This window comes from Podarcis filfolensis (assembly GCF_964270895.1).
Source record: "Podarcis filfolensis genome assembly, chromosome: 7".
Lineage (NCBI taxonomy): Eukaryota > Metazoa > Chordata > Lepidosauria > Squamata > Lacertidae > Podarcis > Podarcis filfolensis.
The window spans coordinates 34,120,205-34,136,062 of NC_139603.1; the positions used below are offsets into that span (position 1 = coordinate 34,120,205).

At 44.0% G+C, this 15,858-nt stretch overlaps 1 protein-coding gene across 2 annotated transcripts in view; it reads left to right on the forward strand.

Annotated features, from left to right (window-relative positions):
- Positions 1-815: 815 nt before the first annotated feature.
- Positions 816-15,858, forward strand: part of NRSN1 (neurensin 1) — a 201,028-nt gene continuing 185,985 nt past the window's right edge. Inside the window, exons 1-3 of one of the 2 annotated variants that reach the window (XR_014550642.1) lie at positions 816-1,016; positions 10,998-11,198; positions 12,698-13,940. Coding sequence is in view for 1 of the 2 variants with exons in the window: in XM_083624117.1 (XP_083480243.1) it covers positions 11,007-11,198; positions 12,698-13,096 (591 nt within the window). In the remaining variant the exon portion in view is untranslated. Of the gene's footprint in view, positions 1,017-10,997; positions 11,199-12,697; positions 14,872-15,858 lie in introns of those variants that run through there. The other variant, XM_083624117.1, reaches the window with a different exon arrangement.

Below are 15,858 nucleotides of genomic sequence, written 5' to 3' on the forward strand. Positions count from 1 at the left end.
CATCTCCTCCCCCATCGTTCAGCCCAGACATTGAGGTCCAGCTCCGAGGGCCTTCTGGCAGTTCCCTCACTGTGAGAAGTGAGGTTACAGGGAACCAGGCAGAGGGCCTTCTCGGTAGTGGCGCCTGCCCTGTGTCAAGGACCAGATGTTAAGGAAATAAACAACTATCTGACTTTTAGAAGACATCTGAAGGCAGCCCTGTGTAGGGAAGTATTTAATGTTTGATGTTTTATCGTGTTTTTAATATTCTGTTGGGAGCCACCCAGAGTGGCTGGGGAAACCTAGTCAGATGGGTGGGGTACAAATAAATTATTATCATTATTATTATTAAGCATGCATGTCACCTTGGAGAAAAGGTGGGCTACTAACACAATGATTGATTAATAATAATAATAATAATAATAATAATAATGTCGAAGGGCCCCTATAACTCATGACGTCTGTGACTAATGGCTGGACATCACAGCTGAATCTGTCCATCTGTCATGGCCATTTGTCATGGATGCTTTAGCTGAGATTCCTGCACTGCTGGGGGTTGGGCTAGATGACCCTTGGGATCCCTCCAAACTACGATTCTATGATTCTTATGCACGCGAACCAGAAGAGCGAGCAGCAGGCGGATCACCTCCCAGCGCCTTCCTAACCGTGTTTACTCAGAAGTAAGTCCTTTCGAATTCAACGGGGCTTCCTCCCTGATAAATGGGGTTAGGATTGTCTAGCCGCAGTCCCGTCTTTCAAGCGAGGCCTGCAGACCGAAGGCAGCCGAGAGTCCTACTGAGCCGCTCGAGGAAGTGGTGGCGGCGGCGGCGGCGGCGGCGGCTCCGCCTCCTGCGCAGCACCCGGCGGCTCTCAGTGCGCAGGCACGCGTCGCTCCGAGCTCGCCGGGTGTCCATAATACGTGGCGTCTGAGGCTGGAGCGACGCACAGGCGAGAGATGGGAGCCGCGCGAGAGATCTGCGGCTAACGCAGCTGCATTTGCTCGCCCGGCAAGGAAGGTGGAGGAGAAGGCGGATCAGGTAACCCAGAGCTTTCTTAGTTGCAGACTGCTCGTTCGCTTCCGCCGCTTTCTCTGGTTTGTTTGTTTTTTAACCCTGCGCGTTACTTTCAAATCAAAACACAGAAAAACCGAGCTTCTGGAGCAGATCTGGGTCCGCAAGGGAGGCAGGGAGCGAATAATCCGTTTTTGCAAAGTATGCGTGTGCGTTTGAGCGGGTGCTCACTGCATGTTGCATACTCTGTCCTAGCAGTTTTACAGAAGGAGAGAGAAGGGCTCATCTCTGCGTTTAGGAGGAGCCATGTAGACACAGTGTTTGCAACTTGCGCGGCGAGTTTCCGTCCGGGAGAGAAAAAACCCTCACCCTTCGCTAGAAGGCTTTTTTGTTGTTTTTTAAACTTGCAGACTGCCCTTCCGCTCCCAAGGATTTGCTGATCTGGAGGAAGGCGTTGCGTTATGGTTGGGGCTCGAGGGATAAAAGAGTCCCGAAATGGTTAGAAATAAAGGGTGCGCAGGGGGCATTGGAGGAAAGTGGGGTAAAGTGTCCTCTCCCGTTGTTGTTTACTTGGCAGGTAGAAAGGGAAAGGTTCTTAAAAACGTTTAATAAAAAAAAACCCATAAGAAACGAATGCACGAGTTTGCAGGCTGGAGAGTGCCTGGGACGCTGAAACTGTTGCTTGGCTCGTTTATTGGCGTTCAGCACATTGGAGAGCTCCCGCGCGGAAGCAGCGGGACAGCAGTGAAGGACACGAGCCGGCAAATGCCCCTGCTGGCCGGGCCTAGAGGCAGCTTTTGTGCCTTGTCTAAGAAATGTTCTCCAGCGACCTGATTGCACATTTTTAAACATCGTTTTAACTGATTTTCATATTTACTTTTTACATCATGTGACCCTCCTTGAAACCTTAATGTGCTATTTACATAAAAATATTAGTATTGGTATTAATTTGATTTCTACTTATTATTAAACCTAACACCCCATACTCCATTTCCTTCCTTCCTTCTTCATAGGCAATAGTTCATTGGCTCTCATGTTCCATGTATTTTAAGCCTGTAACATTGTATCCCCAGCTCCCCCCCCCCCATTTTTCAGTCCTGGTTCTGTGAGTCAGACCCCAATGGAAACTGTAGCCTTCTATTATTAAAGTCTGCCAATCAAAGGTAAATCATTTTATTGTCAATGAAGCTGACTGACTTTTTCTTTATTGCGTGTGTCTCTCAAAACATGGCTTGAGTTTATAATTTATTGGTAATCATCTTAGCAACTTGTCAAAGAAGTATTCAACAATGACCTGCCTACCCATTGGGGGGGGACTTTTAAAGAGGATTGATGGGGCAGAGGCAGAGAAGAGGATATGAAATCCTATAGAGGATTTCCCACCTCCCACAATGGTTTATTGGGGTGCTACTGTAAACAACAGATTGTTGCATAAGCTGATGGCAAAATGTTTGTGGCAGGTGTTAAGATGCCTTCACACAAAGAGTTAAGCATGTGGCTTCTAAAGACCTATGGCCCTCAGGCTAATTTCAGGTGGGCTTCCAGGTGCTGCAGGCCCACAGTTGCTCTCTGGACCACCCCTCTGGGAATTGCTTGAGGAAATGGACAGAGCCAAAAAGATGGGGGGAGAATCCCTTTGCAAGCGATCTGCTCCAACATGTGTTAATGGCAAGGGGGGAATGGATAGATAAATGGAAGAAAGGTTGAGAACATACACACATAGCTATGCAATGCTACAAATGGCATCCCTCAGGTCATGCCCACCACTGGCATGCAGCTCCCTACAAATTACCTTTGAGCTTCAAGAGAAAAGGGGGTATTCCTCACCCTTGCCCTAAATGTCTCATTCAAGTGGGTGGGTGACTACTTGACATTCATCAGGTCTTATCCAGATCACTGTTTGGAGAGATGCATGTGGTTCCTCAAGTGTTTCAGGGGATCCAGATGTTCTTCCTTGAAGAAGTGTAGGGCAACTTGTAGGACACTGCATTTTCCCAGTGTAAAACCCAGCATGCTGAGGGAAATGTGATCAGCACTGTTAGCACTTCCTCTATGATAGTGACTGCTGTAGAGGACATGGCAGCACAAATAAGCATGGGCATCAGAAGCGGTAGTCAGCCTTCAAGGCCTTACTTTGTTAGATGTTGTTCTCTCCCTGTAACAGCAGAGTGCATAAGCACTCAAACTTGTGGAGACCTGCAAGGTTGCTGTCGCCGCTGAATCAGCAACAATAATTCCCTGCCATTTTTGAAACCATTTCCTGTGCTCTTAAGGCTGCATCTTCCCCCTCTCCAGTGCAAAAAAGGACAGCCTGCCAATGCTTTCTTTAAAAAAGAAAATCTCAGAAAAATATTCCCTCTTACTTGCTCTACTTGTATATTATCTTTGAAAATAGCATTCTATGAATTATCTGTTTCATGTCAGTGAAGGTCATCTGAACACCTAGCCATTTGATAAGGGTGAAGGGGTGAATATGCCCTGGATTGTGGCATTAAGGTGACTGCTGTCCTCACAGAAGGCATGTGGGTTAACATAATTAAAGTCAATCTTACTTTTTAGCTTAAAAAATGAGAAAGTAACAAGTTATTGCAATTTTCACATTATCTGTAAGTCTAATGACAAACAAGAACTAGTATTTTTCTCAAGGACTGCTTGTATAAAATAGATTTTTCTAGTTTTATTATAGCAACAACATATAGATGAATTGTAATCACTCTGTGTGAGATATATGCTGCATGCAAACTTCTGAACAGTAAAGAGTCTCACAAAAAGACTCATATTAAGTTCAAAAACAAGAAACTTTTAAACAGCTGACTGGTCCACAGTTATCAATTCCTTCTTCTATTTTGTCGGAGTAAAAATTACTATAACAGAATCTTCTGTTTAGAAAGTTGGTCTTTGTACACAGATGTGCTCATCCAAAATCTGCTAAATTTTATGTAATGGTGGGCACAGCAATACTATCCTTAGGAAGAGGGAGACTCTATGGTAGAGCAAGTGCCTCATCCATTGCCCTACTGGCTTACTAAGGCCAGGGTGAGAGGAAGGAGACAGGGTGTTTAGTTTTCCCTCCTGTTGACTTCAGTGGGAGTGAAAAGCCTACTTTAGACCATGGGTTGGTGCAATTTCCATCTAATTTTGTGGGTGTGTTGTGGTTAATGAGTGGGCTTTGGATCCTGCAGATTCAAGGTCACTCCTGACATGCCTCCTTGGGAAACCGCATTTGTGGCCCCTTACTGACCCCAGAACACCAGTGGCAGGCAGCTGCACCAGCAGAACTTCTCGTGGGCATACTGGGGAAGCAGTGGCGTAGCGTGGGGGGTGCAGGGGGGGCCGGCCGCACCGGGCGCAACATCTGGGGTTAGGGCAAATCCATGGGTTAGGGGGCGCAAATCCACGGGTTAGGGGGCGCAAATCCACGGATTAGGGGGCGCAAATTACATGCCTTGCCCCGGGTGCTGACAACCCACGCTACGCCACTGTGGGGAAGGTTCCATCAGCATAGACCCTCCACACTTACACAGTTTCCTAAAGCCTGCCAACCAGACCACATTTAGCTGTAGGATTGCAGTCAATATTTTATTTTGAATTGCAGCTCAAGCCACAGTTCCTTTGCATCTGCGTCTGTTCTGCTTGCGGGGCGGGGAGGGGGAATCATTTTATGAAATACTGATGGGAACCAATAAATGATCTAAAAAGAGCTCTAATGTGTTCATGTTTCCCTGGACTGATTGAGACAAGCATCACTATTTTTCTTCTGTTATGCTACTGGTTCACATTATACTGGTACATACTCTCAAGTTACTCATGAAAATATAATGGAATAGATTAAAGATTCATTCAGTACTTTTTGCAACCATGTTCTCAACATTTAATCTATCTATTCACAAATCTGATCACACCTGCAATGTGCTGCTGGAGTGTAATAAGGCTCAAAATCCACGCAAGGCAGCCTTTGCCATGGCAACAGAAGTTGCTAAGGGATTACCTACCAGGCAGCTGCATGTTCCAAAGATCTGATTGTACATTTTCTTTGTTTCTCAATGATCTCACTCATTAGCTATTCTGCTGTGAAAAGTTTCAGTGTCAGCTACAACTTGCCGGATAAGTTAAATCTTATAACTAAAGGGCCAATGTAACTTATCATCCTTAGACAACCTTAGAGATTTGTAATTTATCCAACAATCAATTAGATGCAAGCAAATAATACATCATATATCAACATTCATTTTGTAAAAATAGAAGTCTTCCAATGCCTTCTTTCTCCATTGTAAGTGTGGGTTATTTTTGCTCTGCTTCATCCTTTCAGCTAACATACTTTTGTGATGACAGTCTCTGCTGTTTTGTGCCCAGAGCATAAGAGAAACAAGTTTCATAAGTGATGCCATCCATGGGACTAGATGGTCTCTAAGATCCCACATAACTCGATTCTATGGGAAAGCTTGTATAGTTGACATTAAAACTTTGTGGAGGGGGGGCTTGCTGAAAACAGCCCTCCCCCACTTGGTGCCCTCCTGGTGTTGAACTACAACTCTCATAATCCCTGAACATTGGCCATGCTGGCTGCGGCAGATGAGAATTAGAGTCTAACAACATCTGGAGGGCATCATGTTGGGGAAGGCTGACTTAAGGGATGAGAGAAACCATTCACAGGGATTTTGCTGGTAATTCTGTTTTCCCAGTCCCAGCCAAAGTGTTTTTGGAGAAAATCCTCTTGCAGTTCAAACTTCAGCCAGTCCCTTGGTCCATTGCTTGGTCCATTCTGCGTCGGCCTGGCCACAAACAGGAGCAGACAGGTAGCATGTGCTGGAGTTGCAGTATCTCGGATAGCTCCAATTGGAGTTCACCACATCTGGAGTTCAACTGAAGCCTTGTGTCCTCCTTGGGACAAACTACACCTCCAAGGTTCAGCCCCACATTCCTGAAGAGCACCGAGTACTAGGGCAAAACTATATATCACAATAAATGCTTCACTGGCAATCAGGCATGTGGTTACAGTGGTTTTTAACAGTAAAGACAGGGTGTGTGCGCAATTCTTCTCAAGATCACAACACACAGGGAAGGAAGGTTTTACCCTTCTCTCCCCACCCATGATTCTGATTAAAAATGCTGTGGTTATTGACAGGTAAGGAAGGTTACCATTGGTGCCAGTGGGAGTCTTTTCCTTGTCATTAATTGTAGCGTGGGAGGTGATTTTCACTGGGATCACAGCTGGGGACAGAAGGCTTTCCTCTAACTTCCCTGTGTGCTGCAGTCCTGATTAATATTGAGATCCCATACACCTGCTATTAAATAAACAAAAACTGCTAGCGTGATTGCCAGTGATGCATGTAGTATCACTTAAAGTGGTAGCTTTCTGGCTGGGAGCTCAGTTCTTTCTTGCCTGTCATTCAGCACCTGCCTTGTGTGCTGCCTACCTTGGCAAGCAGTCACCTGTCAGCTGCAGTGCCTGATGTAAATGGTGCTAGTCTTTCAGTGGGTTCTGTCTCTAGAAATCCTGGTTTGGGAGTCTGGGGCTCAAGGGACTCAAGGGACTAAGGGCCTTGGGCCTTGGCTCAACACCTGTGGGGCTTGCATTCTTGATCAAGCTCTGTGCTCCTCCTCCTCCTCCTCAGAGTATTGACTGCTGTCAGGATGGTGGCACTTTCTGTTTAATCATGCTGCACATGTGCTTTTTCTTGTGGCTGCACTGCATCATGGAATTGTAGTGTTACAGCCATAAACCCTTACAGCTTCCAGTGTAGCAAGGGCAATATGTACGCAGATGCAGGCTTTTGGGTGCATGACCTGGTGAACTAGGAAACGCACATGCAAAAAGATGTTGACACACATGGATTCCAGCAGTGGGTGTGGATCCCACAACTGGGGCAGCATGCATAGTTTCTGACATGCAGTTGAGGCTGGTTAGGCGGAGGCCAGTAATGGACACTACTGCTGACCTAAAAACCAAGAGACTTTCCCACTCTTTTTAGTGAGCAGCTATTGGAGGCAGTGAAGGCAAGGTATGGCTCACACAGCTGGCACACTACTGCATGAGCCCTACTACTCTCCACCTATTCATCCACAGCTGGTGAATGTGTAGGAGTGCCCCACATAGATATGGGCTGTGGTTGGTTCTGCTTGTCATTCACAAGCAGAGGGTGTGAGTCACCCCAAGGCTTGGCTGCCTCTAACAAATGCCCACCAGTGAGGATGTGGGCCACTGTTCAGCGGTGATTTTCATCAACTGCTTTCTGACTCATGGCTGCCACTTCAAGCATTAGACTGGGAATACATGCAATGTCAAACAGATGTGTGTTGCTATTTTCTTTGACAGCATCAGCATCTGTTTGGGAAGAGGGGGAACAGGAAATAGAATAAACTAGCCAAAACAAAACAGAAAGGCAACAAGTAAAGGAAGGACAAGAGAATGGATGGAAGAAAAAAGAAGGGCAATGTGACCTTCTCAATTAATTAACTAATTGCAAGGATATTCCAATTGGTCTTTAGATAGATGAGACAGTGATGGATATCTTTACAATCAGAAGACTTATAACTGGTGCAGCTGTGGTCGCATTCTGACTGGGTTGGTTTTTGTTACATTTCCTGTTAGTTGTCATTTACAATTACTTTTGTAAATTAGAGCTATGAGCCAAAGAAGTGATGAACACTTGGGTGAGGAGCATATTGAGCCATTAAGAGCTTCACCAGCTGTTTCTGCTGAAGTAGGCCTCATGGTTGAAGAGACAAATGTTGGTTTGGATAACATGTGGCTTATCTCTTCAGCAGGGAAGACTGCTGTGGCAGAAACTGCCAGCATAGTTGGCAAATTCTACTCTCTTCAACTCAACACTTCTTCGGATTGTAGCTAGAGTCAGTTGACACTGACAAAAGTGGCTTCATGTTGCCTGAATAATTATAGTTGCTCATTGTTGTTGCTGTTTTCATCATCAGTTCTTATAGACTGAAACAAATTAAAAAGCCCAAGGAAACAAAGACTTCACCATGATGGGGAGCTATGTTCTGCCTACATGAAGCATGGAGTCAGTGCCCTGTCTCCACGGTCAGAGGCAGTAATACTTCTGAATAGCAGTTGCTGGAAACTGACGAGAGTTGGACTCCTACAACATCTGGAAGCCACAGCTTCCCCACTCCTCTCTTAGATGATGCCTATTTCCCATGTTTGCACCTTCTAATGGGAACATCCACAGTGCATCTCCTCACAGTATTGGGCCACAAATGGTGTAACATTGCTACTTATGTCATCCTTTAAGTCAGGCATGGAGAAACTTTGGATCCTCCCAAGTGATGCTGAACTCCTATCATACCTTTCCATTGTGCACATGAAATTATCATGCTTAAAAAAAAATAACTGTTTGTCTCCCTGGTATACCAACTGCTACACGCTTTTGGGGTTCCAAGGTATTGGAATCCCTTGAGTGCCCATGACAAAGAAATAGCAATGTGTGTTTTACAGCAGGAAAACAAACTTTCATAAAGAATTGGCATTCCTCAACCAGTAGGAGAAATACCACATAGCAGGCAGCCAACATAGTACGTAATGTACTTTAACCTGAAACCTTGAAAGAATTTAATCCAAGGGATTTGAGGATTGTTGTCATAGTGATGGAAATAGCAGCAGCAGTCAGTCTGTGCCCAATTCTGTGACTTCTGTCTGATTTCTATATCATTTAAATAGGAAGGTTGACACTCTTCTCCACCATAGGTAATGTATGCAGAGCTGCTGTTCTGCAGCTGGCTGCTAAAATGAATGACTTGACAGGAAAAGGGCATGAAACCTTATCCACTATAAGAAATTAAATTTAGAAACAGGAGTTGTGGAGAAGAAATCTTGCTTTAGATCAAAGTGTCTCAATGAGTTTCATAAAAGGAAATCACACGCTATTTTTAGGATACCAGGTAAATTTATTCAGTGCTGATCTTACTCACACTTTCCGATTCATATAATCCTACTAAATGCATCACAGGGAGAAAAGTCAAGCTCTGCAGCAGAAGCTTCTGGCTGGCACTCAGCCATTGCTAATGGTGTAGTATATTATAACAGCTGTATTGTGCTGCAACTACAATAATTTCCGTAGTGTTGCTTCTGAGTTCCGCATGGATTAACGTAAGTAGCTTTTTTAAAAAACCAGAATATTTTATTTTAGTTATTGGTAGGCAAGTTAGTTAAACCTTTTAAGGACTATTCGGTGCTACTGATTATTGGCAACAGGTATAAGAAATTGTCTGTTAAGCAAATGCCTATTTCATAGGGCTAGTCATTCTCTTGGGGCACTACTGCTGTAGCATGAGTCCATGATCAAAGGCAGTAAGCTAGCCAATTCAAAATCTTTCTGGGCAGGGGCTGTGAGCAGAGCCAGCGAGGGATGTCAAGCTCTTTACAAAGGTGAGAAATTATGAACATTAGTCTGACTCAGACCAAAGCTTAGTAATGTCTCCTCTGCTCACTTCCCAAGACATTAGGCAGAGATCCTTCCCAGTCTTACTATCCGATTAGCCAGAGACCTCCACAAATCATATACACTGCTTCTGAGCTACAGCCTTACCCTTTAAGAGTACATGCAAGAGAAAGGGTGCTCTTGGTGTTATGTGTAGAAACAAAGAGGGGAATCAACTAGGGTAGGGACTTGCAGACTGAGGGTCAAACAGACATGATGTGGACCTTGGCAAAAGGCACTTAGCCATAAAAAAAATTCTGTGCTCACTGTGTTACATTTAACTGCCCTTAAATCATGCATTGGCTCATCCATGTATGGCAATAGTGTCATTGGTGTGTCTGTTCAAATTAATGATCACTAGTAGGCTAACTTCACCTGAAAGCTGGCCAATGCACTTGCATGCTTTGAATACTTATACAGGCAAGTGTTTACTCACGTTCTGCATCACATCCATGGTGAAAGAAAGGCAGGCTATAAATCCTGTCTTCAGATTACAGCTACCGTGGGAAGGGCAGTGTTACCACATGTCCGTTTTCGCATTCTGATTCACTATGGACTCGGTTAGATTTCTTCATACTACTACAAACCTTTTTTTTACAAAAAAAATATATGTTTTGATAGGTGCCATACTAGGTATCATGGCAACCTATCCCTGTTAAATAAAACCCTTTGTGGCTAGCCAAACTTATCGGAGATTTACTTTTTTTTCTGAGTTGTTGAAGGCAACAGGATGGGTGGAAATATTAGGATGGTATGTAAACAGATTGCCACTGGTCCTGCTTCCTGTCCAGTCCTCCCAGCATTGCACACTGGCTTTGCAAAGGACTCTGCTGTGCCAGCCCATCATCCAGGTTGTGTCTGGCCCCCAACACAATGCCACCTCTTGCTGAAGTGGGAAGATCCAGTACCGAACATAGGGCCCACCTAATATTGAGTCAGATCATTGTTCTATCTGGCCCAGAATTGTTGCTTGACCCAAGAGTCTCCAGCAATAGCATTACCCAGCTTTCCCACCTGAAATCCTTTCAACTGTAGCTCACAGCAACTGAACCTGATATTTTCTATTGGAGATCTATCATTGATCTGTGAATCCTCTTTGCGGGAGCAATTGTGTATATGGCAGACCCATTACCAAACTTTTCTGGGGGGTTTTAACAGCACCCTTTCAGCCACCTGGCCATTCCTGCTTTCTCTTAATGCATTTCCATGGTATATGAGAGGACACCCCCTTATCCTTTGAGTCTCTGTGCAGCAATTGGTCAACCTAAACTAATCCCAGCCTTTTCTATGGTTGTGCTCTCCACTGTCAATGCATTCTGAGCCTCTCCAAGGGGAGAGGGATAGTTTTAACCCGAGGTGCTTGGTTTTGTACTGACGCTTTCATTGTGAAATGTTAAGGGGGAAACTACTATGATCAGGACCCCTGAAGGGTCTGATCGTACAATTGCCTGGAGGGTTTTCTTCATGGGATAACTTCCCTATCAAAATGTCACCTCTATTTTTACTTTGCTTTCCTGTGAGCTGTGCCATGCCTCTGTGGTACTCCATTGTCTGACCTTTCTCATTGCAGGGGAGAAGGATGAGTGCTTATGCTGACATCTGTGCATCCAAGCAGGGGCAGCAGGGTACCCCGGAAGGAGGTTACCAGCGCTATGGAGTTCGCTCTTACCTGCATCAGTTTTATGAGGACTGCACAGCATCCATTTGGGAGTATGATGATGATTTTCAGATCCAGAGATCACCAAGCAGGTGGAGCTCTGCATTCTGGAAGGTAACAGCTATCCAGTATTTCTCCTGCAGCAGGTCTGCATCAACTATGACCTGAAAAGCCAGGTGGAGTCTCATCAAACATGTATTGTGGCCTTCCAGATGCCAGATGTTTTTGCAGTTCCAGGCAGGCAGCAAATAAGAACATTTTCTGAGCCCCTGATTGGCTGCATTTCCCCTAGTGGCAGAGCTGCATTGTAGTGTCAGTATATTGTAAGGAGGGAGAGTCCTCTGGAGTGTTAAAATTGTGGAAACAGACCATATTTTCACTGACCAAAAGCATGTCCAGATTTTCAGAATTGCTTGATCCAAATTCAGCTTTTTATCTCTTCAGACTATAATAATAATAATAATAATAAGTGCCATTTTTTTTAAAAAAGGAAGGATGTTCATAGTTAACATATTACTATTAAAGGCAATCAAACCATTCCATCAGGTTCCATTCCCTCCCATATTACATAGCTACATTCAGAATGAGTTCAATTCAGAATCACAGAGCTGGGAGGGACCATGGGGGGGTCATCTAATCCAGCCCCCTGCAATGCAGGAACCGTTTTGCCCAAGAAGGAGCTCGAACCCAAGACCTTGAGCTTAAGAGTCTCATGCTCTACTAAGACACTTTTTTCCAAGTTCATACACACATATGCCCCGCACCCCAAGAAACTTAATTTGAATTTATTGGCACTCTTCTATTTTAATTTTTAAAAGGTAAGATTATTCTGAGTGTGCCTTGTGCTCAGATACTGTTGATGTTGCCAGAGCTTAGGTATCTGTCACTATGCACTGGGTTGTGGCCTTCATGCATAAATAAATATTATATTATTCATCCATGTAACAAGTTATGGCATACATTATTCCCCATTTTACAGAACTGAGTACTCAACAGATCCACACTTGGAGGAATTTGACTACTGGTGCTCCAAATTCAAAAATTCACTTAAGCTTGCTTCACACTAAGATGATGAAAATATTAGAAATATTTATGGGCCTCAGCAAGTCTCCCCTATAATATCTGGGTAGGGGAAAATTAATGCCATGATAACAAAGATGAGTAGGTCAAATGTCTGCCATTTTGAAGCTTCCCTATTTGGTAAATTCTGGGGTCACAGGAGACTGGTGACTGCCTTTTCCCTTGCAATGTCATTTCCTCTCCCAAAATTGTGTTTCAGATCCCATTTCTCAGGAACCCACATATTTATAAGCCTACAGATTTATTTATGGACATGAACACTTCCTATTTCTGCCCACATGCCTGCTGAATTTCCATTGTCTGTGTATCCATTGACTGCTTGTGGATGCAGTTAAGGTTGTGAAAATCATCTGTCGACTCGAATTCTACATGACAGAAGCCTCCACGGGCTCACAATGGCACTGCACGTTTCATTGGTGTGATGGCAGATGTCAGTGACATGTCACGTAGATTTAATAGCTAAGACTGAAAACAATAAAGCAAAAAACTGTCGCCGCAGCTTTGCTGATTTCTGAATCTTCTTTGTCTTCTAGGTCGGACTCATCTCAGGGACGGTGTTTATGCTGACAGGGATCATCGTTCTCGTCGTAGGTTTTCTTGTGCCGCCCAAAATTGAAGCCCTGGGAGTAGAAGATTTTGTGGTGGTGGATACACGTGCAGTGCAGTTCAACAGAGCCCTTGACATATGCAAGTTGGCTGGAGCAATATTGTTCTGCATCGGAGGAACCACAATGGCGGCCTGCTTGCTGATGTCTGCGTTCGCTAAAAGCTACTCCAAAGAAGAAAGGTACCTGCAGCAGAAATTTAAAGAGAGAATTGCAGACATCAGAGCCCATGCACACCCCGTCACCAAAGCCCCGGCGCCTGGAGAATCCAAGATACCCGTCACGTTGTCCAAAGTTCAAAATGTCCAGCCGTTATCTGAAACCTGATGTTTGTTTTCTCTTTCCAAACATACCCATCTTTTGAATTTGAAAAGGTCAGCTTTGGCCTGTGTATGAATCTGTGTTTCCCATGCAGTGTAACTGCACTCTGCAGCCAGTGGGGAAAGGAGCAGATTGGGAAGGAGGTGGAAATGGCTTGAAGGGGATGGTTCAGCCATCAGTGGCTTGAACAAAGCATTAATGTTATGAGTTGTTCTCTTATTTTTAATAGTTGCATTGAACCCTTGCAAAGCACCATTTGATTGCCCTTCCCTTTAAATTTGTCACACATTTCATGCTGCTTCCAGTTAACTGACATGTTCATACCTGTTTTATTGTGGACGGCTTCACGTTATGTTCTTTTGGCTCTATAGCCAAAGTCCAACAAAACGATATCCGTGCACGTTGGAGAGAACCATCATGCAGACAATGGGAGCAGCTTTCTCATTTCCACCACGTGTGCTTGTACTACTGGGGAAGAAAGTTGTCTTGCAAACCAAAGGGCAGCTTTTCTCTTCAGCAGCATGAGTTGCTGTGGTGGGAACATAATGAGAACCTGTCAATGCCCTCACCTGATCATTCATTTGTTTTTAAATAGAAATGACAGATCATTAATGTGATATTCCATATTTACCCAGTCCTGTTATAGAAGAGTTATAATAAGCCCTTCTTTGTAAAGAAATTCATCCATTACTGTCATCTGAAGAGCATCCTTTAGAGTCTACCAGTGAAATCCTATGCACGTTTACTAAGATGGAGGTTCCACTGAGTAGGAACTTTTTCCATGTAAGTGTCTACCAGATTGCAGTCACTAGAATTCCATGCATTCTTGTAGCAACCTGCATGGCAGAAGGTTTGGTTCGCTAACCATCAGAAGATGCACTTCTCAGTATTATGACTGAAAAATATCCTGTTGTGAGCTGAGCCCCAAATTTAACGCCTTCTGTTTCTGGGAAGTGCAATTTTGAAAGTTGTCATTTAAAAGAAGAAGAAGATAACTTTTGTGTGGAAGTGTATACCAAGTTAACCCACCTGCAGGTCTGGTCTCCAGTTTTCAGTAGGAAAAGAAATGTAACTGAGGCTGTTTTTCCGTACAGCGTGTGCATTTCACATTGGTACGAGATAAGAACAGTAAAAGCCCAGTTCTGTGCTTCATGCACTGTGCACTGTGGTGTGTACACAGAGCTCTTGAAAGTGTACACAGAGCTCCTGGGCACACAAAGAAGGACCTTTTACATCAATGGTAGGAGCAAATGTACACACACAAAGGAATACATGTGTAGATCTGCTCCCTTTGTTGAAAAGGACATCAAAGCCCCTATGCCTGCACCAAATTTCTGGACTGGGGAGGCCATGGGGCAAGTTCCTCCATGTTGTTGCCTAACTTCCATGAATTCCAATAGGATTTGTGCAGGAACATTTCCTGGTGAATCATGCATATTTTTTAAAGCTAAGAGATTCTTCATTCCTTAAATCCGATTGCCTGAAAGAAACTATTAAATGTGATGCTTCTATTTTTCTAGATAATAGAAAGAGCTTATCCTTAATCATAGTACAGTTGTGTTGATGCTTACCTACAGATTTGTCCTTTCCACTAAAGATATAAATCATCTTTGTCTCTCTCTGTATGTCTCTCTCGCTATAAAATTCTCTTCCTTTTATTCTATGGATCTAAAACAAGACTATGTAAAGAGATGTGACCTTTATATTCTTTGACAATATGTGCCCACCTTATAGTTCTGTCTATTTTTTTCAATGGATTAAATAAAATTATGAAGAACTGGTGCTGTTGATGGAAAATGTTTCCTTTCAAAATATCAAGTGGGCATAACGAGCTGGATGGCCCAGCACAGAGACGAGGAACCTACAGCCTTGGTCAGCCTAGGCAGTGGTCAGGGAGAGAGAACTCACAACATAGCACTGGCAGTGTAACCACATTCCTGGAACAAGGGTTCATGACCCTTTTGCCAACCACCCAAACAGAGGGGCCAGGAAATGCAACAAAGGCTGGCAGACACAGACACTTTCCTTTAACCCTGCCATAGGCCTTACGTTTAAAAAATGTTTTCGTTTACAAGTTGCATCTATGACAAGGTTATGTGAAGTAGTTGTTTGGGCAACAGATGATGTCAAGGGCATCATGTTCCTACCTTCAGTGTAGGTATATATATCTAAAATCAGCTCCTGTCAGGAGTGGTGTGTGCAATTTCACCCTCTTTCTTTTGCAACAGATGCATGAAGACATCTGGGATTAGAAAGGTTTCTACATCAAATGGAAGCACACCTCTTCCCTCTCTAGTTAGATGCAGCCCCTAAGATCATGGGCAATACCATCCCACGATATCTCCAAGGACTTACTTCTCTCTTCTCTCAGCCTCTTAAGTCATTCAGCTGATATACTCACCCTGCTATCATGTAATGTGTGAGGTCCAGAGGGTGCTAACACGAGAACAGACCTTCTCTGTAGTGGCTCCCCATTTGTGGAATGCTCTCACCAAAGGGGTTTGCCTGGTGCCTTCATTATATATTTTTAAAGTATCAGGCTAAAGCGTTCCTCTTCAACCAGGCCTTTGGCTCTTATGATGAAGGGAGATATATAAATCAAATCAATAAACAAAATAATGCAAGGACGAGGAACCTGTGGCCTGCCAAATGTTGTCAAACTGCATCATTCATCATCTCTAACCTTGGCCATGGTTTCTGTGGCTGATGGGACATGAAGCGAGTCCAACAACACAACGAGGTGCAAAGGTCCCCATACCTGGGTTAAA